Consider the following 26,802-nt stretch of genomic DNA (forward strand, 5'->3'; position numbering starts at 1 on the left):
CCATAAGATAATCCTTCCTCTCTATTAAAACTTAAACTTTTCACGCAGCTGTTTACTTTTTGTATTTCTTTCTGCTTCTAGGCAGTGAAAATAACTAGTTGATTTCTCGTCCAATTTCACTTTGATTTTTCTCATCCATTATCGCAGTTCAAGAGATAAGCTAAAGACTGAGAAATGTTACATAACAGTCTGGCCCTGCAACTAACAAGAATAATCAAAGCCTAAAACATCCTGAAGAATACTGATCTAATACCATTGCTAAATTACATTTTAGGATCGCATTGATGGCATCACCATCCAGGCTCGCCAGTTCCAGGATGCTGGACACTTTGATGCTGATAATATCAAGAAGAAACAAGAAGCTTTGGTGGCTCGCTATGAAGCTCTGAAGGATCCTATGGTGGCTCGCAAGCAGAAACTTGCTGACTCTCTTCGCCTGCAGCAACTGTTCCGTGACATCGAGGATGAAGAGACCTGGATTAGAGAGAAGGAACCTATTGCAGCTTCAACAAACAGAGGTTGGTACATCCTCATCTTTGTGCTTCCATTTATTTTAACTGGACAATTCTGTTGTTCATTGTCTATGTATCTTTACAGAATATAATTTGGGACTTTCTAAAATGTTTATGGCAGGGTTATTCATGGCATTGGTTTGAATTACAAATCTATTGTTACAGGAATTGCTGCCCACGATTCCTTTATTATTGATTACTTTGTGAAGTTTCTAACTTTTTATAGAGCAATTAATTTTACACAGTAATAGATTCCAGACCTACTCTCTGACTAATCATGCAGGTTTCAGTCAATGCGTTTCATGCTAGAATCTTTTTATTTAACTTGTTGACTTCAGTGACTTCGAATGATCTCATAGATTAAGAAATATACTATGATCTCTTTCAGGCAAGGATTTGATTGGGGTCCAGAACCTGCTAAAGAAGCACCAAGCCTTGCAAGCAGAAATTGCAGGCCATGAGCCACGCATTAAAGCAGTCACCCAGAAGGGAAATGCCATGGTAGAAGAGGGTGCGTCTAAATATTTTAATCCTTCCTAGTTCAGAAATTCAGTATTCTTTTTTCACTTTATATCCTCTGGCCCTATACAATTGCCTCTTTTATGGTAGTTTGCATGTGCATAATAATATCTGCCAGTGGAATTAAATAACCGATTTTGATTTATCACTGTCCTTCACATGGAAATACATGTATGTTCCTGGGGAAATCCACATCTTCTATTTAACAGATTTCCATCCGCTGCTGCTAGTCACCTACATATTGGTACAAAGTAATTGTCACATTAAACCAATGAGCTGTAATTTTATCCTAATACATGGCTCCTAGTATTGTCTGATCTTTGCACTTTTTTCTTTGTCTCATTTTAAGGTACTACCTTTAAATAATAATCAATGGTGATGGGAGCTCTGTAGCTCCTGCTATTAGTGATATTACATTTACATTAGTATTTCTTATTCAGCAACCTAACTAATGTACCCCCTCTTTTAAAATTCAAAATGCCTTTTCAAATCAGAGTCTTTTTCTGATGTAGAAACTCAACCATTGAAAGAACTGGCCTTTTCCTGCATCACTGTAAACAAATAGAAGGGAAATGATTAGGGCAGGGTGTGCTTTGTCTTCAATGACTCAAATGTTCCTGGCCCGATCTGACAGGAGAAAACAGTAACTTCCATTCAGTGTCAAAAGGACATTGCCTGCCGAAAGCCAAACTTGGACTAAGCTTTGTGTGCTAATGAAAACCATTCAAAGTAAGGTGGATAGCTTTACATAAACCGGACTTGTGTGATTAAAAAAAAATACAAGTCATCTTTCAGTCCCTTCTGTCATTTATATGTCTATAAATAATGTCTCCAAACCCACTTTTCCTGCTGTTTCATTATTTAGGACACTTTGCTGCAGAGGACGTGAAAGCTAGATTGAATGAGCTAAATCAGAAGTGGGAATCACTGAAAGCCAAGGCCTCTCAGCGTCGACAAGATCTAGAGGACTCCCTGCAAGCCCAGCAGTACTTTGCTGATGCTAACGAGGCTGAATCCTGGATGAGGGAGAAGGAGCCCATTGTGGGCAGTACAGACTATGGAAAGGATGAAGACTCTGCTGAGGTGTGGTATTGGTGGTGGTTTATTGCATGTGCAAAAAGTAACAGTGGAAATCTGATGTAGGATTGATAAAGATAATGAGTTGTTCTGCAGGTTTTAGTGTTTATGTGAAAGTGAAAAGGACAGCATATACAATAAGCTTCTTGTTTAGCAAATTGTAGTTGAGTATAGAAACAAGAGTATGTATTCTTGTTCTCCACCTCCATTAATAAAGTTCCCTGGGCAAGATGTTAAACTATCTAAAAAGACAGGTTTCAGAGTAGCAGCTGTGTTAGTCTGTATTCGCAAAAAGAAAAGGAGGACTTGTGGCACCTTAGAGACTAACCAATTTATTTGAGCATAAGCTTTCGTGAGCTACAGCGTCCGATGAAGTGAGCTGTAGTTCACAAAAGCTTATGCTCCAATAAATTGGTTAGTCTCTAAGGTGCCACAAGTACTCCTTTTCTTTTTATCTAAAAAGAATTGTTATTCACTTTGTTATAGGATTTTCATATTGTGTGGAGGAGGCACAGGGCGTAATATCTCAGTGGATTGGTAATCGGATACAGTCTTTCACGCCTATGTCTTCAGTATGAATCTGCCCTTCAGTAGTTCATTAATGATATATAGCTGTGAGATGGTTTTCAAACCGATCTTTTAGTGGTATTGAACCAATTCCTAGTGGATGGTAGCTATATCACAGATTACACAAACTGGCACCCGTGGTGGTAATTCCAAAGCAGTAGAAGCTAGCGACTTCAAGAACATGAAGTCTACACTGCTCTCACTTCCAGAGGATGGTATCCCCTATTCAGGGTTGAAGCACTTTAGTGGAGCAGTGTCAAAAAACTTGCATATCTGTTCTGTGGCTAAATAGAGGTCTTCACTCTCCAGAGCTGCTAGTCCTGCATTTCTCATGAGAACTGCATTCAATATATATTCATTTTAGAGTGTGTGCGCGCGTGTGTGTGTGTGTGTATATATATATATGTGTGTGTATAAAAGTGTAGAATCTGTGAAGTGGTTTTCTGATGTGCATGTTGCAATGTTTGTTTGGTTTCAGGCTCTTTTGAAGAAACATGAAGCTTTGATGTCAGATCTTACCGCTTATGGCAGTAGCATGCAGGCATTAAGGGAGCAGGCACAGTCATGTAGGGTAAGGAAAGATGGCTAATCATCTGTTTCTAAAACTCTTGTGTCAATAAAAACAAAGCTTATTATCATCAAGCATTATTGCTGAGTGCTTACAGCAGAATGTGTTTTGTTCTCAAATCTAAGTTAGTGATCTTCATCTTTATGTGCTCTACTGCTGCCTATTGTAATTGATAACAGGCATGTATGTAGCACAGACAGAAAACAGTTTTTTGTTGGGTTTTTAAATGAAACTGTTATAGCTGTTGGCCTTGTTTGCGGGTTTGAATGTAGGAAACGGCACCCAAATAAACCTACTTCAGCACTATCATCAGTTGCTAAATAGGAATCCTTTAATACACTGTGGCATTGTAGTAGGTATAATTAAGGCTGCAAAACTTTGTAAAACAACTTTATTAGTTACATTTTGACATTCAGCAGTTTTTATTGTGTAATGCATTTTTCTCTTTCCTCCTCTTCATGGTAGCAACAAGTTGCTCCCACAGATGATGAAACTGGGAAAGAGCTGGTCCTTGCTCTCTATGATTATCAAGAGAAGAGTCCCCGGGAGGTGACAATGAAAAAGGGAGACATCCTCACACTGCTCAACAGCACCAACAAGGTAAACTCTTTCCTGCCAGGATTCTGTACTGCCTGGTACACTTGGTCTTATAAGCACTAGTGAGCTTTTTTGTTGTTAAACAGCACTGTCATAGCATAGTTAAATCATTTACATAGTCATTCTGTGCTTCCATTCCTCCCTCAGTTCTTTGGCACCCCTCTTCAACCTCCAGAGGCTTCACCCCTCTTTTACAACCCTTATCACTCTGTTGTATCCACCAACTTCCTAAGTGAGAGACTTCATTCTCTTTATATCCCATCACCATTCAGCATTCATTGACCGTAAGGGCTCATGGTTGAGAGATGAAGCTATTCTTTTCCTGCTCTACTGCACTCCTAGTCCCTTCTGGCGAGGGGGCAGAGAGCTTGGAAATCAAATTGGAGAGTCACCATGGTACTGCAGAGGATTGTTACTTAGAGCAGGTTCAGTTTAGTATCTGAAGGGGTCTCTGAAAAGCTGTGTGCTACTCTTGCAGAGGGGTGGATTTTATGGTAGGCCTCTTCCGTTTCTGTTTGTTATCCATTAGGTCACTAGACAGATTCCTGATGGCATTTTTGTTCGTTGTTTTTGTTTGGTTGGTTTTTTTAATTGAAATAAAAACAAAACATTTGTGTTTAAAGTCTAATGGTGTTAATGCACGAATCCAGGTACCAAAAATCCTGTGGGCAGAAACGCTCACAGGACTGTCCTCGTGCCGGTGAGGTACACTGAAAATATGTGGGTAGTGGTAGTTCTCTTGTGCTGTTCAGGTGTAGCAGTAGCCTCCAAGCAGTTACAGAAGTTGCTTGTTTTCAGTTTGTGGTTGTGTATCCATGTCACCTATCAAGATGAACATGTAATCAAGGTTGTATTTTCCTTTCTTTCAGGACTGGTGGAAGGTAGAAGTGAATGACCGTCAGGGTTTTGTACCAGCTGCCTACGTGAAAAAACTAGACCCTGCCCAGTCTGCATCCCGAGAGAACCTACTTGAGGAGCAGGGCAGCATAGCCTTGCGGCAGGAGCAAATTGATAACCAGTAAGATCTAATTAACAGGACCTAAAACCAGTCGTAGCACTTGCTGGGTTGGCCAGTGCCTCGCTTTTAGCAGGTTAGGTAGACGTCCCGTTAACATCAGTGGCTAGTTGCATTAGAGCTCACTGTGTTGCACTTTTACAGCAGTAAAATGCTTTTTTTTATTGATCCTTGTCATTCTTAATTCTAGATTCTTCTGCTGCTTCTCCGGGTTAACTGTACACATCATGAAAATTGAGCTACACTTACTGTCTAACGTTATTTTCCGTGTTTTGTTGTTGTTGTACCTAACAACTTAAACTCATTGTTGAATTATTTCTGTCCTAAGCAGCATTCATCTTTGTAATTATAACATCTTAACACGCAATTATGTTTGAGACACCTTCTTAAATCTGATTATCTGAAGTACAGTACCCTCCATATACAGGACTGGCCTTGGGCAATTAATTGTTTAGGGGTCGGGTCATGGCTGTTTGGTTCTGGCTTGTTGCAGTTTTTCAGAGACAAAGTGCTGCCACTCTGCACTATGTGAGCTAAAATCTACCTGCATAAAATTTTAATTTGCTATGCAGATGAAGAAAGCTGCCTGAATGCTTGGTAAATGCCTCTCCTACAGCACATGGTAGCTGTAGATTAGCTTGAGGCAGAGTAGTAGAGGATAGGTGTGGGCTACAGGCTCATCTTATCAGACTACTTGGAAAGGAAAATCTGTAAGTTGTATGCTCCCTCCCAGGTGTTCTCACAGTTACGCTGTCACTTTTACAAGAATTCCCACCCACTCAGTTGTTTTGAGACACCAACTATTAAATGTATTTGTAAATTATTGGCTTTGTAAACTGAGAATGAAAACCTGTGTTTTTTAAAATTCTATTCTACTGTAATACATAGTACATACTAGAGGGAGGAAAGAACGCAAGGTTCTTAGATAGTAATAAGTTCCTAAACAGTTTGTTATGTAACTCTAATATATGCTTGCATACTGCTTCTGAGACGTAGAAACTAGGGTGCATTATTTTGGAATCCATTCTGAACTGAATGGCATGATCGGGAAGTGAGATGGCCCTGTAGTGAGAGTTCAACTGTGCTGCTGATGATTTCTTTACGTGATTTGCACTGACTGATTTGCTTCAGATTTTGCTTTTGAATGGCACCTAACTTTCTCCATTTAAATGTGAATTCTTAACCTTCATTTCCCACCACAAATGATCCCTGGATGGAGCTGCTGCTTTCATTATTTTTGTTAATCTAACTAATTTTTGCATGCTTTTGCTGTGCTCCCTCTGTCTGTGCAGGACTCTCATAACTAAGGAAGTCGGCAGTGTATCTCTACGTATGAAACAGGTCGAAGAACTGTGAGTAGGATTCACCCCTTTCTAAACCACGCTGTCTCCATACTAGTTACCTGTTCATTCTCCCTTTTTTCTTTCCTCCTTTGGGAGTGCTGCTCCAGAGGGACACAGGGAATCAATTTGTGCAATGTAGAATAGTCTTAATTTGGCACAGGATCTCTGACAGCTAGATAGTATCTTATCTTGTTGACCACTTCTGTCTTTGCTAAACTGGAGGCGCTGTTATTTTCTACCAAGTTAAAAAGAATCCTGCAGTTTCTTAGGTGTATGTAAAAATGTGATCTATTTATATACATACATGAAGGTGTGTGTGTGTATTGGAATACAACATATTGCATGTGAATGGCTTAGAATTATTCACAGACACAATTAAAATAATCATACCATTCACAAAGGGTGATCACGCCCTGTTATTTTGCTCCATAAAAGTTACATTACAGGCATACAGGAAGGTTCCTCACTGTCATAAAACTAAGTTAAAATATTCTATTAAAACCTGCTGGAACAAATGTACTTTGCCTTGAGCTCTGACAAACCGCCAGAGGAAGCAACTTCCACAGGTGACTGCTCTCACTTGAGAATGCTCTGCCACCTTGGATCCCAGGTCATTTATGGGCTATATAATTATGCTTCCTAGTTCCTGAAATTGCACCCTGAAGCAAACTTTTATGGTCAGTGCAGGATATGACAGTCAAGTGCTATGTGCTTATGGCAGCCTATCCCATTCAGAAGATGAGCAGCAGCATTCTGCATGAGTCTCAGGTGGACTCAGTCTCAGCCAGTTCACTTCCTTCTGACTTCCAGTCTTAATCCGATACCAAGATGACAATGGTCTCATTGAATTTAGGTTTCATGAAAAGGACATATGTAAGTATGGACATTGTGTGTTGACACTGGAGCCCAAAGTGTCTAGCTTTTCTCCAACAGCCTTACATAGACATTGAATAGGAGAAGTGACAGAGTGATACCCTGTGTAGTCCCTCCTATTGGGAAGTAATTACTCATTATTCGCCCAGTGTGCTTTTGGTCTTAGGAATGAAACCATTGCAAGGGTGTCCTGTTCACCTTTGTTTGGTGCTGCAGGTGACCCAATGATATCTCGTAGTATTAAAGGCTGCTAATTTAATCAAATCAGAATGGACACTTTCCTTCTACCCGTGGCTTGAAGATCGAAATCAGTCATGGATATTAATAGTCTCTCTACTATACTCAAGCTTGAAATCTGATTGAAGAAATCTGAGGAATCCAGAGGCTGCTGGAGCTGCCCCATCACCAGAAGATTTGAAACAGGATGGCAATTAGAGAAACTTTTAGAGGTGGTTTTTCCAGTAAGGATCTAACCACAGATTCCTTAAAATGGTCATCAAGTTTGCCCTCCCAAAAAGAAGCATTCACAGTCCCCCAAGACTTCTCTGCTGTCTGTCACCAGCCATAGCTTGTAAAAGGGCTCCAAAGACCATCTGTATCCATTGCTTCCTCTTTGTTGTATGTTGGAAATATTTAGACTTGATTGCGAGAAATAAGTAGAAGACATTTACCCACCCACCTACCTGTGCTTTTCAAATAATTGCACAATATTTCTGTATATAATACTTGTTCTGAGAGATCCTAACCCCTTAGGCAAAAATATTAATTTGCTTTGGTCTTTTAAGGCGTAGGAAAACTATGTACCTTTTTTAAGCTGTTGGCATGTCTTTAGGACCTAATTCTTGTTACATTTATCCTAATGTAAATCAGGAGTAATTCCACTGTAGTCAGTAGGAATCACACAGATGTAAAAATGGTGTAAGTGAAATCAGAATTAGGCACACTTCTATTCCACAGTTGAAAATCTTTACATTGTGAAAGGAGGGGGAAAAAAAAACAAGATAACCAGGTATTCATCAGATTTTGCACTGAATAACAGGCAGGCAAGAATCTTGTGTCAGACAGCTGTGAGCCAAACAAATTTAAATGAGCTGTGGGAAATTGATATACTAGAAGAAAACCCTTTAATGTGGTGTTTAGCATATTTCATGCATATGTTTGATATAGTTGCATGAACAAAATATAGGGTAGGATAAATAAGTAAAAGAGCTTATGTTGTATGCAGCTACCCCTGTGTTGCTGACCTGCATTCCTTATCCTAAGCTGCAATTTTGCTTTGCTTCTCCCATCAAAAAAAGCCTTGTATGTGGGAGGTCATGGTTCAGTGTCGTGATCTGTGTAGTATAGAAACGTACAGGGTTTACAGCTACATGATCATTGTGTGTTGTTGTGCAGAATGATTTATTTGGCAGCTCCTTGTAGGGATTTCCTTCATCACTGGTGCTACTAGTCCATTTTTATCACCTTCATGTACTATAACTCTGTTCAGGTGAGATCTGACGGTCTCCCACCCTCCCTCTTTGTATGTTCCAGATATCACTCTCTTCTTGAGCTGGGGGAGAAGCGCAAGGATATGCTGGAAAAAAGTTGCAAAAAGTTCATGCTTTTCCGTGAGGCTAATGAGCTGCAGCAGTGGATCAATGAGAAAGAGTCTGCACTCACCAATGAAGAGGTGGGGGCTGATTTGGAGCAGGTTGAGGTACTGCAGAAGAAATTTGATGACTTTCAGAAGGTAGGTTATTATGTAACCTTTTATGTAGCACAATAATTCTACATCTTCTTGTCATCCTTCAGCTCAGATTCCTGATGAGGTTTCCATGACAATCCCTTCATAGTTTGGTATAGTTCTGCTAAGACACAACTCTGTGAAGCAAGCAAAGCATTCAGTTTGTTTCTGCTGGATCTGCTGCTGGAGACCCCATATCCACACAGCCCAAGATGGTATTCTGCTACATGTTATCTCCACCTATGTAGCACCAGAGGAAACCCTCTTTTTATTTAGCATTTCTGAACATGGAACCTCCTGCACTGACTGTAGGTGCCACTTTTACGACTTCCTCTTTGCTGAGTATGCCATCCAGACGAGGAAGCTTCCCCCTCCCTTTGTTTAAAGGCAGAGTGATCAGGCACTCTGAACTGCACAGTAGTCTTTCTACAAGACATGAAATAATAATGGCCTCTGCTTTGAAGAGGAGGTGATTGGTTTTATTTATTTTTTTTTTTTCTCCACCCACCATTGGTGAGTGTATGACATTGGCTGAATTTTGCCTTGCATGAGATGTAAAAGAGCTTTAAAATGTTTTCCCTCTTGTTCTGTGAGACATTGTGCATAGAAGTGCTAGGGGCTCTGGACTAATGATTTGGAATAACCGGTGATTCAATATGGGCTGTATTGCATTTACAGCTTGAATGTTAAGTAACAAGCAGTCTGAGCTGGCCTAACTTTACAGGTGAGAGATGGGTGCCAAACACCTTGATGTCTCTGTAATAAACTAGCTGACTGAACTTAAAATATATCCCCTTCAAGACTTCAGTGCCAGCTCTCTAGTATAGGGAAGTAGGTTTATTCTGAAATATATAACTTCCCCTTTTCTACTTTTAGTAATCTATTTAATGAGTTGTTATGGGGCCTGAAATAGTGGCCTGTATCATAAAATCACATCTTGAGTCATCTTTTCTAGTGTATTTATTCAGCACAATAGCTGATCATTTTTTAATCTTCTCAGTAATGCAGTTTACATTAACGTTTTAGTTAATGGTTTTAAAGGATATATCATTGCTGTCTAGAAATTAACTTTATTTTAGGGTGGGAAAACTCCAGTAGTCCAGTTCTTTAATCCATTGACACTGGCAGCTGGGATTTCTTGGCATAAGACTCTATGCATTGTAGATCCACTGATGACTGGAAAGGTCAAAAGGGCTAAATCCCTGCTGTTCATAAATTGGATACCTTTTGATGCCTCTGATTGACAACCTTATCGCTTTGTGTTTTGCTTATATAAATGTTCGTGCTGTGATATTTACTGTTCTGTGCAGGATTTGAAAGCCAATGAATCTCGTCTAAAGGACATAAACAAGGTTGCGAATGACCTGGAATCGGAAGGGCTGATGGCAGAGGAAGTACAGGCAGTGCAGCAACAGGTCTGTGTGTGTTTGCGGCTTGGTCCGCTGCCATTTGATAATAAGAGACAGAAGGAATTGGTTTTGTCCTTTCTTCTCCTGCTTTTCCATCTGTCCTCCACGTTTGCAGCTGAAGATTTTTATTGCTTCTATTTCGCTACTTATTCTTTTTTCTAGATTGCTGGTTGTCTAAAAGTGGCCTCCTAAAGTGGCTTTCGTCAGCAGGGTAGCCTTTAGATCATTTCATTGTAAATAGTGCTATAACGTACATCTAGATAATATTTACATTTTTTAATACTTGGAAGTTCTAAATTAATAGTATGTGGATTTTCCATGACTAGTAGTGATGCTTTGGGTAAGTCATTTAATCTGTCTGCCTTTGTTTCTACATTTTTGATAATACTGTTAGACCTTACAGAGGTGAGGATTAGTTGGTTAATGGGATAAATTCACTCCACTGTTCATGCAGTTCTTTGAAAATTTAAAATGTAATATAAAATGCCCAAGTATTATTAGCTTTTGCTTGTGTAAATAATTCTACACAATATCGATAATTATAGCAAGAGCACCGAAAACTCTTGTTCCTTTATAAATCCTGAGATAATGTGTATGCTATCCCATAACTCACTGTGAGTATCAAAACTCTGCCACTTGTTCTGCAGGTATTTTTTGATTTGAGCATGTTCTTCAGCTTGGTAGTACGCAGAGGGTCGACGTAGCAGAATACTTTTGCTTCCTCTTTGTAGATTACATTGTTCATCCCATTTCCGTCCCTTTCCTCAAAAAGAATCAAATCTTTCTAGATTTCCTTTTACAAAATATCATATCTATTTCCTTTTCCCTTACAGGAAGTCTATGGCATGCCCAGGGTGAGCATTGTTATGATATTTGCATGCTGTCTTGCAGAAGCTTTAACAGAAGGAGGATTTGGACATACAGAAGAGAAGATTTTGTGACTGAGATCCCTTTTGGGTCATAGTTCATCTCTGTCTCAGAACCCTCTTTCTTGATAATGGCTTTGAAGGGAAACACAAAAATTCTCTTACCTTCTTCAGCCAAATTATCTTTTTGATGCATTCATCCTCTGATACATCTCAAGCCAGTAGCCAGCTCAATGCAGGGTAGCTCATGTGGCCCTGGCATATATTTACCACCATGCATTTTTAAAATTTTTTAAATAATTAATTCTGAAAGGATTGTGTGCACATAAATATCTTAGAGATTTAATCGGGTGTCTTGATCCTTGAAAATTTAACATGGTGTTGGTTAACTTCAATTTTCTGTGTTTTCTTGATATGTCTAAAGTTTTCCCTTAATTCTTTAAACAGGATGAAACTGATTCCAAGACCGCGTCTCCTTGGAAGGTAGGTCTGACTATTGGGTGGCACATCTAACAGATAGGAAAAATAATAACATTCTTGCAAATTGCATCATCTCTTAGGGCCTTGCATCCTTCTAACACACACATTCCTTTCCTTACGAGTAGTAGTAGAGTGCTGTCCTGGTCCTTTTTTCCAATAATCATGTCATTTCACAGTGGATAGATTTTTAAAATGCACATTATGAAAAATCTGTGGAATAATCAGTCGAAATTAACTGATGTAATTATCCCGCACACTGTGTTAAAATATAAAGCTACTATACAGATGCTGCTGTCTCAGAGGTAATATTAACAAAAAAAACACCCTCAAATTTCCTCATGTCTAGTCTTCATTACAAGTATGCACACAACGATGAACAAGGTAGCATGTCCTCAGCAAGATAACACTCACTGTAGAAATCTCAAACTGCACTTTATATATAAAACCAAAGTAATCAGTTCCCTTTCTGTATAGCAAAATGACATTTTCCATTTGACAGTCTTTAATAGAGGACTGATTTCCACTTCTGTACAAAGATGATTTGCAGTTCAGATCTTTTAACTGGCAATATGGCTCTTGGTGGGAAGATGATAGTCTCACTGTGAACGATTTGATGAATCTTGCCCATATGCTCAGGGTTTAGCAGATTGCCTATTTGGGGTCGGGAAGGAATTTCCTCCAGGGCAGATTGGAAGAGGCCCTGGAGGTTTTTCGCCTTCCTCTGTCGCATGGGGCACGGGTCACTTGCTGGAGGATTCTCTGCTCCCTGAAGTCTTTAAACTACGATTTCAGGACTTCAATAGCACAGATATAGGTGTGAGGTTTTTTTTGTAGGAGTGGTGGGTGAAATTCTGTGGCCTGCGTTGTGCAGGAGGTCAGACTAGATGATCATAATGGTCCCTTCTGACCTAAATATCTATGAATCTATGATTTAAGCTCCCCTTCCGTTGTACAGTGTGCACGAAAGAATGAATTCTGTGAGCAATCCATCAATGGTAGAAGAAAGGAGATTTTTACATCCTGAAGGAGAGGAGAGGATTCAGTCAATTATTTTTCCAGTTTGTTTCCACTAGCCTCAAATGTTTTCTTAGCCTTTCAGGAATATTTTAATTACTTGCTGGGATGATTTTTGTCAAAAATTCAGTTAAACTTAAATCTGTTTAACACTTGTCATTCTCAGTGCATATTTTATTTTTAAAAAGTTTCCATTTGCAAGAGTTGTCTTTTCAGGTTCTTTGCCTTTTCAACCCTCATTAAGGCGGTGGCTCTTCTTTAAAGGAACACTATCAAGATAATATTTATACACATTTTTAAATTACTGCGGTCTGTAAAACCTTAAGCTGTTACAACTGATTTAAATTTTAAAAATCTGTCTTTCACCACTTACTTATATGCTGATTGAAATACAAAAAGCAATCTAAAAATACAAAATCTAATACAGTAGAACCTCAGAGTTACAAACTGAGCAGTCAACCACACACCTCATTTGGAACTGGAAGTACACAATCAGGCAGCAGCAGACATACCAAAAAAAACCCCAAATACAATCCAGTACTGTGTTAAATGTAAACTGCTGAAAAGGGGGAAAACAGCATTTTTCTTCTGCATAGTAAAGTTTCAAAGGTGTGTGTATTAAGTCATTGTTCAGTTATAAACTTTTGAAAGAACAACCATGATCGTTTGTTCAGAGTTATGAACATTTCAGAGTTACGAACAACCTCTATTCCCAGGGTGTTCATAACTCTGAGGTTCTGCTGTAAAAAATTAAGTTGGTTCAATAAAAGATATTACCTCACTCACCTTGTCTCTCTAATATCTTGGGATCAACACAATTACTGCAACACTACATACAAAAAGCAATCACTTGTCTGAGATAATGATGGGTTCACAATGCCGGAGAAGAAAATGTACACTAAAAATTTGTAATTGAAACGTATAAAATCATGAACATTTCTATTCATCCTACATGTTGTAAAACCTGTTTTACAAAACCTGTTTTTGGCCAAAACTAAGTTGTGTTGGGGTGTCTGAGTTTTTGTTAGTATGGTATGACTCTTGATTGCTAGGATAGAAATTTAACTGCTTGATTTTGATTTTTTTGCTATTTCTGCTTTTTCCTCATATAGTCTGCACGTATGATGGTGCATACAGTGGCCACCTTTAATTCCATCAAGGTAAGAGTCCAGTTGTGGTTCTTCTACTCACTGAAAAGTAACAGCTTTCTCTCATCACCTTGTTTTGTGTTCACCATTCTGCCTCCATGTTCTGTTGCCCTTCATACTCTTTTAAATAAGCATGTTAAGATAAATGCTAATTTACAGCATCTGCTTCTCAGAATGCAACAGGGGCTTTATGCACATACATACCATAAAATTACCTGCTTTCACATTGCAGGAGAAACGCTTATAACTTGCTGTATAGTTCCTTGAACCAGTGCATTCTTCTGTGATCAAAGCAGCAAATAGAAATCCAATGACGTTTGTGGACAACTTGCAGTTAGAAACCTTCAGTTATGCTCAAAGATAACTTTGGCCTTCCTCCTAGTTCATTTCCCACCACCCACTGTTCTCTAAGTAGTTTGCTTATGTGCTCTTAAAGCACAAAGAGTAACATTTTTAGGAAGACTACCATTTCTACCATAATCTTTTTAAAGTGGCAGTGTTCTGACTATTGTCCATGGACTGCCAGTGTTCCAATGGGCCTTTTCAGCAGATCTATAGAATGAAACCTTTAGGGAGCCAAAATGGAGTGGCAGCGGTGGTGGGAATTGCAAGAGGATTTAGCTTCTATAAAGAAATCTGTGGAACAAAAAAGCTGGGGAACCATGCTTTAAATGTGATCCTCACCTGAAAATAAATCTTCATAGGCCCTTTTTCCTTTCCTTTTCTTTAAAGAGAATTTGAAGCACCTTTTATACCTTAAGAAATGTAACTATACAAGCACAGTGAGGAAAATATTTGAAAATAAATCTTTATTGGATTTACATTTCACGTCATGAAGATCTTCTTCGAGTGCTTGCTCATGTCCATTCCATATTAGGTGTGTGTGCTCTCCACATGCACCGGTGCCGGAAGTTTTTCCCCCAGCAGTATCCATAGGGGACCGTCTCTGGCACCCCCTCGGGTGGCGCCCACATGGTGCAGTATAAGGGGTGCTGCTGGCTCCCCCGACCCTCAGTTCCTTCTTGCCGCCAGTGACGGTGCTGGAACATCTGCTGCTTTGGCTAGCATTGTTTCATTTTCTGTTCTTGTGAACTTTGAAAACCTGTAATATAGTTGTATATAGTTAGTAGTTTCTTGGTTACCCTTAGTAGTAGTTCTCAACTTTTTGTTAGTCCCAAACGGAACTCAGGCGGGGGACAGGGCATGCCCCGGTCCCCAGGCTTTAAGACCTGCGATAGCTGCAAATGGCCTATGCCCGTTAGCGATCCACGTACCAGCTGCCTAAGGTGCTTAGGTTAAGGGCACTTAAATGACAAGTTCTGTATCTGCAAGTCTTTTAAACCTCGGATGAAGGAGGAGCACGATATCCATCTGAAAGTGCTCCTAATGGAGTCGGCACTTGCTACGGCACCAGAGCAGCATTCTGACTCTGCATCGAGCACCACGGCCTCCGTGTGCAGTGCCCTGCTGGCACCATCCACAAGCCAGCACTGGTTCCCCGGGCAGCTCAATACCCCCTTCAGGAAGTCGGGCCCCAGGTCAAGTCGAGCGGTGCAGCCCATTCCATGCTTCACCTACGAACCCAGATAACTGTGCAGGCCCTAGCCAGCTTTAGGTGCCGTCGACTCCCGAAGCTCTTTGAGCGGCTCAAGAGATCCGGATGCTCCCAGTGCCGCCCACACCGGCTCCCACGGTACCCCGGTCTCAAGGAAGACCCACGTTGGGACCTATGCAAATGTCCCCGCCTCAGCAATACCGATCCCCATCAAGAGGGACGTCATGCCAGCGTTTGCCTGCTCGAAGCCGTCATGCCTCGGGACTGGAGAGGCAGGCTCAGCGGAGCCCTCTTTGGCCCCCACACTGGGGGTACCTATCAAGGCACTTGAGGTGTATCTCGCCAGTAGATTGGCACAGACCCCCTGAGACATGTGCCACCCGGCAAGAACTCCGGGACCAGCCCTGTCTGTCTATATGGGCCCAGGACCAATCGGACACCAGAGATCGCCGGGCCATCATTGCCTGTCTCCAAGAAGGAGGTCACCCTACTCAGGACGATCCTCCTGGCAACTGGCCCATAGTAGCTCCCAGTCCCGTTTGACATCCTGGTACCGGTCGAGTAGCGTGAGGCATGGATCGCTGGGTATCTGACACAGAGCTGTCGGTCCTTGAATTCCTGACCAAGACAGTCTCACTTGGACAGGTCGGCTTTGGGACGCATCGATTAGCACCGGTTGAACAAGAACCTGGTCAGCCAGTACTGACTGCTTTGCTGGTAGCTCTGGCTTGGAGCAAGGTTCCCTGACTGCGGGACAAGCCCAGGTACTGGCGGTGCCGACTACATTATCGGCCCCAAAACCTGTCCCATAGCCCCAAGCGCAGTGACCGGCACCATGGTATGCATGGAACCTTTGGGGGTTCACCTAACCTTCTCTGGGTGCCCAATTGGTGTCGGGAGCCTCAGAGAAGCCAGCGGCCTTGGTATCCCATCCCCCTACAGTGCTCGAGGCTTCAGAGGATAAGACACCACATTTCCAGGAGGACCCAGGGGAGCAAGATGCTGGACCACCAATGGACGTGGAGGTTCCTGCGGCACAGCCTCGTCCGGCAACAACGAGGATGATGCCAATCACGGGGCCCCCTCACCTAGTTCCTAAGGATGACGCCAAAGCACACCAGGAACTTTTGAAGAGGGTCACTTCTAACCTGGGGCTTCAGGCAGAGGAAAAGGAAGAGCCCTTGGACTCTCTGTTTGACCTCCTTGGCTCCTGCCAGGGTGGTTCTACCCCTTCATGAAGGGGTTTCCAAAATCACTAATGCCCTGTGGCAGACCCCTCTTCCCTGGCTCCTGTCTCTAAAAGGGCCGAACACAAGTACTTCGTGCCAACCAAAGGGCATGAGTACTTACACTCCCACCCAGCCCTTGTGGTTGAGGTGGTTAATCACAAGGAGAGGCAAGGACAGCCTGGGGCCACCCCCAAAAATAGACTCAAGGAGGCTGGATCTCTTCGGATGTAAGGTTTATTCATCTTCCAGCCTTCAGCTGAGAATGTCCAACCACCAAGCCCTCCTTGGCCAATATGAGTTTAATATGTGGCACGCCATGGCCAAGTTCCAAGGGTCGCTCCTTGAAATCTCCAAGAAGGAATTCCGAGCGATCCTCAATGAGGGCACATCCATGTCCAGGGCAGCCCTCCAGGCATCGTCTGATGCTGCTGTTCCCCTGCACCATGGCTTCCGCTGTCTCCATGCAGCAAGTCTCTTGGCTGCTCCTCTCTGGGTTGCCCACCAGGGTAATTGCAGGACCTGCCCTTCGACAGGGCTCTATTTGCGGAGCAAACAGACAAGAAGTTGTAAGGCCTCAAGGACTCCCGCACCACCCTGAAAACCCTGGGTCTCTACGTCCCAGCCCCGGCACATAAGCAGTTCAAATCACAGCAGCCTCAGGGCCACGGGAGCCAGCCTTGGCAGGATCAGCCCCATAAATGAGCCAAGGGTTACAAGCGCCACCTGAGCCACCCACCTCCACCCTCTGCCTAGTCGGGCTTGACCCGTAATAAGCAGGGGGCCAAATGGACATTTTGAGGGTGCGCCCGAGGGCGACCTACCAGACTAATCCCTGGATCCATCGTTCCCAGTGTTCTCCGACCGCCTTTCCTCCCAGTGTGGACCCCTACAGCTTTTTGGACCACTGGGTCCTCAACATAGTGGAACGGGGTTATACCCTCCAGTTGCTTTCTAACCCCTTCCCACCCACCTTCCCCATCCCTCTTCAGGGATTCCTCTCACAAGAGTCTCATCTCACAGGCGGTAAAGGGGTTACTACAGCTGGGTGTAGTGGAAGAAGTTAATCTCAAGTACAGTAACAAGGGTTCTATTCCCAGTACTTTTTAATCCCAAAGGCCAAGGGTGGTCTGTGGCCCATCCTGGACTTGCGAGACCTCAACAAGTACCTACAGAAGCTAAAGTTCTGCATGGTCTCTTCGGCTTCTATTATCCCCTCCCTGTATCCCGGAGACTGGTGTGCCATCCTCGTACTTCCACATAGCGATCTTTCAAGGACACAGACGCTTCTGCTGGTTTACGGTGGACCCCACCATTACCAGTCTTCGGTCTTCCCATTCGGCCTGATGACAGCACCAAGGGTGTTTACCAAGGGTGCGTGTCGGTGGTAGCGGCTTACCTCAGGCACCAGGGTATCCAGATCTACCCATACCTCGACGACTGGCTCGTCAAGGGCGGCTCCAGGTCTCAAGTCCAAAGAGATGTCGCAGTGCTTCAAGCCATATGCCACTCTCTGGGCCTACTGGTGAATGACAAAAAATCGACGTTGGTGCCGGTGCAGAGGATAGGGTTCATCAGAGCGGTTCTCGACTCTGCCTGCTCCAGAGCATTCCTGCCACTAGAAAGGTTCCGCGCGATGGCAAACCTCATTGCGGAAGTCTCAGAGTTCCCTCTGACTACAGCTAGGCTCTGTCTGCGCCTGCTGGACCGCATGGCAGCATGCACTTACATGGTCTGCCATGCCAGGCTCCGGATGTGGCCCCTACAACAATGTCTGGGAACGGTCTATTCCCAGTCCTGGGACCCCCTGGAAAAGATAGTTACCATTCCTCAGGCGATACCTCGCTGAGATGGTGGACTGACTGCCAGACAGTCCTGGAAGGGGTTCCGTTCAACAACCCTCCTCACTCCATTGAGTTGGTGTCGGACGCTTCAGACCTCGGCTGGAGGGCACATCTCCGCAACCTCCAGACACAGGGAATGTGGTCCCTGGGGGATGCACAGTTACACATAAACGTCAAAGAGCTCTGAGCAGTCCGGCTGGCATGCAGAGTCTTCTTGCCCCACCTGTCAGGCAATGTGGTACACGTCCTGACAGACAACACAGCCTCCATGTTCTACATCAATGGGCAAGGGGGAGCGTGCTTGTCGGCTCTCTGTCAGGAAGGAGGTGCTCCATCTGTGGGACTTCTGCATCAGCCACGAAATCCACCTGGAAGCTTGTCACCTTCCTGGCATCAGGAATATGCTGGCAGACGAGCTCAGCAGGGACTTCTCCTCTCACCACGAGTGGTCACTCCATCCAGAGGTAGCCTGTATGATCTTCCAAAGGTGGGAACTCCCCAAGTGGACCTGTTCACTACCAAACAGAACAGGAAATGCCACTGGTTTTGTTCTCAACAGGGTCTGAGCAAGGACTCCCTCTCCAATGCCTTCCTCCTGTCGTGGTCAGGAAGCCTGATGTACACGTTCCCTCTGATTCCACTCATCAGCAGGGCCCTGGCAAAGATCAAGAGAGACCAGGCGCAGGTTATCATGATTGCCGCGGCGTGGCCTGGCCAGCATTGGTTTGGCACACTCATGAGCCTGTCAGCAGCCACTCCCTGGACGTCCGGAGGGCCTTGGCTTTTTACTTAGAACATACCAAGCCTTTCCGTAAATCGACTTAACTCTTCATTGTTACAGCTGATAGGATGAAGGGTCATCTGGTGTCCTCACAGAAGATTTCCAATTGGATCACCTCGTGCATAAGGACCTGTTACGACCTGGCGGGGGTTCCAAAGCCCACTCGATGAGAGCTCAGGTGTCTTGGTCAGCCTTCCTGGCGCACATCCCTATCCAGGACATCTGTAGAGCCACAACATGGTCCTCTGTCCACACGTTTACCACTCATGCCATCACTCAGCAGGCCAGGGACAATGCTGGGTTTGGCCGAGCTGTGTTGCAATCTACACGTCCGTGAACTCCTATCCACCTCCAGGGGTACTGCTTTGGAGTCACCTAATATGGAATGGACATGAGCAAGCACTCAAAGAAGAAAAGATAGTTACCTGTTCCATGACTGAGGTTCTTCGAGATGTATTGCTCATGTCCATTCCATGACCTTCCCTCCTTCCCCACTGTTGGAGTTTCCAGCAAGAAGGAACCGAGGGTGGGGGGAGCTTGCAGTGCCCCTTATACCGTGCCATGCGGGCGCCACTCCAGGGGGTACCAGAACCGGTCCCCCATGGATACTGCTGAGGGAAAAATGTCTAGCACCAGTGCATGCGGCGAGCACGCACACCTAACATGGAATGGACAGAGCAACACATCTCGAAGAACACCCGCTATGGAAAAGGCAACAGTCTTTTTTGTCATTTTAGTATGACCTGGAGTAACAAAGCTTTCTCTTTTAAACAAGAAATAAATACATAACATTGTTTTAACCTGTCATCAGCAGGTGCGGTGATGAGGCTTCATTTCCATTTTTCCCTTTCAGGAACTAAATGAGCGCTGGAGATCTCTGCAGCAGATGGCAGAGGAGCGAAGCCAGCTGCTGGGCAGTGCCCATGAAGTCCAGAGATTTCACAGGTAAGGAGCACGCTGCCTCAGGTACATCACATAATGTTTTAGTGGTAGTTTTTGCATGCAATTTTTGTTCTCAGTTTAACGTGAAAACATTTAATTTTAAGAGAACAAACACCAGCTTATATAGGGCCTTGTCAAATACGCATTGACGCTTTCCATCTGCTTCAGTGGAAGTTGGACCAGGTCCATGATAAGGAGCAGTTCTCTAATCTGTGGCTTGCAGTAAAATTTTAATTAAAAAATTGGCCACCTTAGTTTTATTAAAAAGAAAAGGAGTACTTGTGGCACCTTGGGAGACAGGCCAGTCCTTGCCTACAGACAGCCCCGCAACCTGAAGCAAATACTCACCAACAACCACATACCACACAACAGAACCACTAACCCAGGAACTTATCCTTGCAACAAAGCCCGTTGCCAATTGTGCCCACATATCTATTCAGGGGACACCATCACAGGGCCTAATAACATCAGCCACACTATCAGAGGCTCGTTCACCTGCACATCCACCAATGTGATATATGCCATCATGTGCCAGCAATGCCCCTCTGCCATGTACATTGGTCAAACTGGACAGTCTCTACGTAAAAGAATAAATGGACACAAATCAGATGTCAAGAATTAGAACATTCATAAACCAGTCGGAGAACACTTCAATCTCTCTGGTCACGCAATCACAGACATGAAGGTCGCTATCTTAAAACAAAAAAACTACAAATCCAGACTCCAGCGAGAAACTGCTGAATTGGAATTCATTTGCAAATTGGATACTATTAATTTAGGCTTAAATAGAGACTGGGAGTGGCTAAGTCATTATGCAAGGTAGCCTGTTTCCTCTTGTTTTTTCCTATCCCCCCCCCCCCCCAGATGTTCTGGTTTAACTTGGATTTAAACTTGGAGAGTGGTCAGTTTAGATGAGCTATTACCAGCAGGAGAGTGAGTTTGTGTGTGTATGGGGGTAGGGGGGGATGTGAGAGAACCTGGATTTATGCAGGAAATAGCCCGACTTGATTATGTAAAGAGTTGTCACTTTGGATGGGCTAGCACCAGCAGGAGAGTGAATTTGTGTGGGGGGGTGGAGGGTGAGAAAACCTGGATTTGTGCTGGAAATGGCCCACCTGATGATCACTTTAGATAAGCTATTACCAGCAGGACAGTGGGGTGGGAGGAGGTATTGTTTCATATTCTCTGTGTATATATAAAGTCTGCTGCAGTTTCCACGGTATGCATCTGATGAAGTGAGCTGTAGCTCACGAAAGCTCATGCTCAAATAAATTGGTTAGTCTCTAAGGTGCCACAAGTACTCCTTTTCTTTTTGCGAATACAGACTAACACGGCTGTTACTCTGAAACCTTAGTTTTATTGCTGACAGAGGCATCTTGTGGTACCAGCGTGTCACTATCCGTATGGAAGCCCAGTGTAGGATTCTGCCTTAAACCTTTATCTTCGGATCAGTGATATTCTTTAAAGGGGTTGCAATGCTCCAACCATGCTGTGCCCTTTCTCTCTCTGGAACTGCTATCATGAGCTTTCTCTTCTCTCTTCTCCATCCCTTTGCCAGCTGGCTACCACACACAGGTGCAGCTTCTCCCTTCAGTTATTTGGCACAGCTGATAGCAGGCTTCTAAACATTTTAATTTCACTGTCCACCACATCTGTATCTCACGGCTTCTGCTTTGTCTGAACTTACTGCCACCAGCACCATTCTTACTTCTGTGGCTAAGATGCTGTCAGCTCAACAGATGCCAACATTTTGCCCCAGCCTCCTCCACATCTCTCATTAATTTCTCCTGCTACATTCATTCCTGAAAAGGAAAGAATATCTTAATCCAGGTCCAACAAGAACTCTATGTATTCCGTGTCTGCATTCACTAGAGAGAGGAGAGTTTCTCTAATGGTTACAGCACAGGAATGTGAGAATTAGGAGGTCTATATTAGTTTCCTGGCTCTGCCAGAGATCGCCTTTGTGATCTTGAGAATTTACACTACCTCACAGGTGTAATCTGAAGCTTGATTTATTAAGTGTTGAGATTCTCAGAGGAAAGCTTATTATTGAAGGGCACTAAAAATTCTGATTTTTAAATGACACGAAAATTCTTTCTTACCTCTGAGAGTTTAACTTCCACTTTAAAACAGACAATTAAAAAAAAATTTGAAGTATTAGATACTTAAGACCTTATGGAAACAGGCTACCTGGAGTTTGATGAGACTCTAGCATGTCATTCATTTCAGTGTTTTTCCTTTTTCCCCAACCAGAGATGCTGATGAAACAAAGGAATGGATTGAAGAAAAGAATCAGGCATTAAATACAGACAACTACGGGCATGACCTGGCCAGTGTGCAGGCCCTGCAGCGCAAGCATGAAGGCTTTGAGAGAGATTTGGCAGCTCTTGGAGACAAGGTCAGACCAAGAGACCAGAACACATGGGTTACTTGCTTTCTGTAGCCGTAATAATGGTACTGCAAAAGAGGTTCCTGCCTTTCTTCTTACTCCTCCTTCTTTATTGCTAGGTGAACTCTTTAGGTGAGACTGCTGAACGCCTGATTCAGTCACACCCAGAGTCTGCTGAAGACCTTCAAGAAAAATGTACTGAACTGAACCAGGCCTGGAATAGCCTGGGGAAACGTGCCGACCAGCGTAAAGAGAAGCTTGGGGATTCTCATGACCTGCAACGTTTCCTCAGTGACTTCAGGTAAAAACTAAACTGATCAAATCCCTCGTCCCCACTGTTAGTTTAGTTATCAATTTAAGTACATATAGTATATGGCTTGGACTGAATATTTGTTGGAGTGGTGAAAGATAACTCATTTCCCTAATCAGACTTGCTGCAAGAAAAAAAAAACAACAATTATTTTTTGGTTGCTTTTATGGCTACAGGGACCTCATGTCTTGGATCAATGGAATCCGGGGGCTGGTATCCTCAGATGAACTGGCAAAGGATGTGACTGGAGCTGAGGCTTTATTGGAGAGACACCAGGTATGTGCAAGAGCCCTCAGCATTTTTCTGTAGGTGTGAACATTTGCTGTTAAAATCAGTTTTATGTACTCTGTTAGTAAACCAGTTCAACAGTGGTTTTTTGAGACTCCTCATGTATATTTCCAAGATGAGACTGATAAAATCATTTCCTCGCAGTTTAGCATTCTGTTTCTAGTTATTAAACCTCTTTTCTCCCCTTCTCCCTCCCCCCCCCCCCCTCTTAAAGGAACATCGCACTGAAATAGATGCCAGGGCTGGCACTTTCCAGGCATTTGAGCAGTTTGGGCAACAACTCTTGGCTCGTGGACACTATGCCAGCCCAGAGATCAAGGAGAAACTGGATATTCTAGATCAAGAACGGGCGGACTTGGAGAAAGCCTGGGTCCAACGTAGAATGATGCTGGACCAGTGTCTAGAACTACAGGTACTTTGCTGCCTTTTTTTTTTTTTTTTTTTTAAATAGTATGCTTGCTTAAGGAAATTTTTATTTCACTCCCACCAGTGGACCGTACTCACTGGCTAGTCTTCTCCTACCTGTGTTCCTTCTCCTTAGCTGTTTCATCGGGACTGTGAACAAGCAGAAAACTGGATGGCTGCCCGGGAGGCTTTCCTGAACACAGAAGATAAAGGAGATTCCTTAGACAGTGTGGAGGCTCTCATCAAGAAACATGAAGACTTTGATAAAGCAATCAATGTCCAGGTGAGGGATGTATCCAAAGTGGGGGACAGTTTTTCTATTTTATTTTACATTCAGCTCTTGAAAGCTTCTTTTAAGGTCAGCAGGATATGATAGATCTGATGTTGGTGATGTGACTCTAAAGTTTAGAACCCTATAAAGATTTCTTCTAAATATTTAGCAGGTTAGAAACTGGTTACAAAGATGAGAAATGGCTACTATCACTGCAGATAAGGGGTTTGTTATTGATTGGCTATGAACAGGATGCAATAAAATAATAGGTATTTACCTAACTAGGGTAGCATGAATCACAGTACAGCAGATTTCTTGTGAAAAGACTAAGTGATTTAATGGTTTGTATTGGAAGTCCTTACACTGAAAAAAATCAGTGTTTCTCCACTTCCTCTAAATCCTGGAAGAGCCCTTTCTGATCCTGAGAGAAGTGCCTCTGTAGTTCTGGCACAGAGGCCAAAAGAATTTTCTTCTCAATGTCTGATCTGCAGGATCCCCCACTTGCTCTTAAGTGGAGTTCTGCTCATCCTGACATAGGGCTGATTTCCTTAGACTCCTATTAACAAGATACAAGCCTCCTTTCAAAAGGATGCCCTATTCTAGTTCTGACACAGTGGCTTTTTGTTTTTTTGCGGTACCTGAATCCACCCAACTTGTGTCCTTTTGTTTTGAACAGGAAGAAAAAATTGCTGCCCTGCAATCGTTTGCTGACCAGCTGATTTCTGCAGACCACTATGCTAAAGGGGTCGTTTCTAACAGACGCAATGAAGTTCTGGACAGGTTGGTGTACTAATTTCATTGTTAGATCAGCTGCGGATACCTTCTGAAAAGAAGGAAATTGTTTAGAGACAATTTATCGCTGTTATGATGGTACATAGTCTCCTACTTCATGCCTGTTCTTATAGGTACTGGTGAGTATGAACCATATCTCTTATTATGTACAGGTGGCGTCGTTTGAAAGCTCAGATGATTGAGAAGAGATCTAAACTGGGAGAATCTCAGACCCTCCAGCAGTTCAGCCGTGATGTTGATGAAATAGAGGCTTGGATCAGTGAAAAACTCCAAACTGCAAGTGATGAATCCTATAAGGATCCAACAAACATCCAGGTGAATAATTATTTGACCAAGAAAGTCAAATGGAGTGAAAGTTTAATTCCATGTGGCATATCCTGTTGCTGATTACAGGATGTGCACAGGAAAAATTTCAATTCCGTGTTAAAGGGATAACAAATTGTTTGGAATTAATCTTCTAAAGGAGAGAAAATGTAAATAAAGCAATCATTTCATTATGGAGACATGCAATATGCATAGAGAGAGGACCAAAATAGAAGGCAGTAATTATTTTTTAATAAATATAATATCCACATAAATATGCTGCCAGAATTCACATAAATCCCTAGGCAGTTATGCTCCAGTGTAAATTTGATAAGACATCCTATCCTCTCTTCTCCCTAATGACTAGATGATAAAATAAGTATTTACCTTTTATAAATGTCTCTTATGTCCCACCCCCACTTACTGCCCTAAGATGCAGTCTTCATCTATTTTTCATTATTAAAGAAAAACTTTGTAAGTGATTTCCTCTGTTTTAATACTGATATGTGGATCAGTATGACTGCACTGAACTCTTCTCTTCTTGATCTGTTTTGTAGCTTTCCAAATTGCTGGTAAGTTTTGTAGTTTGGTTGGACTTGCCATGGTAGGTGTTTGTTCCTCTGTATAGATTATATGTGAGCACAAAGTCTGACTGTGTTCAGTGTTGCTCCATCCATTAATTCATCCAGTTTCTTTTCCATTGTCTGATATTCATTACCTCCAAACAGATGTTACCATAAGCCTCAGTGTTTTTGGGTGTTGCTTTTTTGTTTAGTTAATGCCTCTTAAACACCATTTACTTATGTATTTGTTTTGCAGATGTGTTCTGCATGATCTGTTTAATTTGTGGTGTGGTATTAGTTCTTTAAGGGGTGGCTCATAAGGAAATAGAAATATGGATTGTCATCCTCCTTTTTCAAATATTTGGCTACTGGACATGTCTTGTCCTCATTCCTGGTGGACCTAGAGCTGTGGTGATTAACCCATGGCCATGAGATGTCAATTCCACTAACTTATGTCTGGAGTCACCCTTCCTTCAGAAATTTTATCAGTGAAAGTGGGAGACCCACAGTTTGCAGGGATAGCAGTGTGGAAGAAGTAGAGGGACGATTGCAGAACTGAGAGTATATGTAGAAGGCTGATGGGAGTGGTAAGAATCCAAGGAGGAGAAGAATCAGAAAGAGGACAGAGCAAAGCAAAGAGTGGAGGAGTGACTAGGGTAAGGAAGTAGGGGCCCAAGTGAAGGAAGCAGTGTTTGTCTTTCTGGCCCTGGAGGCTGCACTATCTATATATTGGCAACTCAAGCAAAAATGTCGTCTGTCATTTCCCTAGGGTCTGAATTTGTTTTGGTGGTAATAGATGGACATTTTGTACTACGAGAAGCTTTTTTCATTCTCCCGCATAATGAATTTATATGCCAAGAAAGGGGTGGATTTTAGCTGACGTACAGTATAATCACAGCCTTCAGCAATAGCCGTTTCCAGAATAAGCAGGCATGCAGAATTTTTCATAACAGTACTGTAGCATTTTTCTTGTTTTATTTTTACTTTAACAGTCACCTTCCCTTCCATTCTCCCTCAGGACAATGTATTTTTCCCATGTGTCCAGTGTTACTAGCATGTGGAGTTGTTACTTGTAAATACTGTTTTGTTGTTCTCGTCCCATTGTTTATGCTTATGGTGGGTGTATGCATGTATATGAAAGAAAACTGCTTATTCACTCCCTTCCTGTGGCTCCTGTTGTTCTCATGGTGCCTTCAATTTTCAGTGAAGACAAATTTCAACGAACAGCTAAGCGTTGTTTCTTAAATAGTTGAGTTGCGAACTATGTTTAATTTGACCACATAATTTAGTCATATGGTGACTCCATATCTTCTAATATGAAAGGTGTGGAGAAAAGTGCAGGTTGGGGTGGGGACTTTTCTCCTGACCCATGGGTTTGGATGGGAAAAGTCATAAACCTCTAGACCTGATTAGTGTGGA

The 26,802-nt window shown here is 42.8% G+C and overlaps 1 protein-coding gene across 8 annotated transcripts in view; it reads left to right on the forward strand.

Annotated features, from left to right (window-relative positions):
• SPTAN1 (spectrin alpha, non-erythrocytic 1) overlaps positions 1 to 26,802 on the forward strand; it is a 75,906-nt gene that overhangs the window by 30,873 nt on the left and 18,231 nt on the right. For 2 of the 8 annotated variants that reach the window (XM_048822958.2, XM_048822962.2), the window contains 21 exons: positions 275 to 518; positions 901 to 1,023; positions 1,897 to 2,114; positions 3,154 to 3,246; positions 3,709 to 3,843; positions 4,710 to 4,858; positions 6,148 to 6,207; positions 8,605 to 8,803; positions 10,108 to 10,212; positions 11,040 to 11,060; positions 11,520 to 11,555; positions 13,679 to 13,726; positions 19,974 to 20,065; positions 22,316 to 22,460; positions 22,571 to 22,752; positions 22,938 to 23,037; positions 23,264 to 23,461; positions 23,591 to 23,737; positions 24,402 to 24,505; positions 24,670 to 24,832; positions 25,378 to 25,392. In XM_048822958.2, coding sequence (XP_048678915.1) covers positions 275 to 518; positions 901 to 1,023; positions 1,897 to 2,114; positions 3,154 to 3,246; positions 3,709 to 3,843; positions 4,710 to 4,858; positions 6,148 to 6,207; positions 8,605 to 8,803; positions 10,108 to 10,212; positions 11,040 to 11,060; positions 11,520 to 11,555; positions 13,679 to 13,726; positions 19,974 to 20,065; positions 22,316 to 22,460; positions 22,571 to 22,752; positions 22,938 to 23,037; positions 23,264 to 23,461; positions 23,591 to 23,737; positions 24,402 to 24,505; positions 24,670 to 24,832; positions 25,378 to 25,392 — 2,577 coding nt within the window. The remainder of the gene's footprint in view (positions 1 to 274; positions 519 to 900; positions 1,024 to 1,896; positions 2,115 to 3,153; positions 3,247 to 3,708; positions 3,844 to 4,709; positions 4,859 to 6,147; positions 6,208 to 8,604; positions 8,804 to 10,107; positions 10,213 to 11,039; positions 11,061 to 11,519; positions 11,556 to 13,678; positions 13,727 to 19,973; positions 20,066 to 22,315; positions 22,461 to 22,570; positions 22,753 to 22,937; positions 23,038 to 23,263; positions 23,462 to 23,590; positions 23,738 to 24,401; positions 24,506 to 24,669; positions 24,833 to 25,377; positions 25,393 to 26,802) is intronic. The other 6 variants (XM_048822959.2, XM_048822963.2, XM_048822961.2 and 3 more) reach the window with 3 other exon arrangements.

Source organism: Caretta caretta, chromosome 16 (genome assembly GCF_965140235.1).
Source record: "Caretta caretta isolate rCarCar2 chromosome 16, rCarCar1.hap1, whole genome shotgun sequence".
Taxonomy (NCBI): domain Eukaryota; kingdom Metazoa; phylum Chordata; order Testudines; family Cheloniidae; genus Caretta; species Caretta caretta.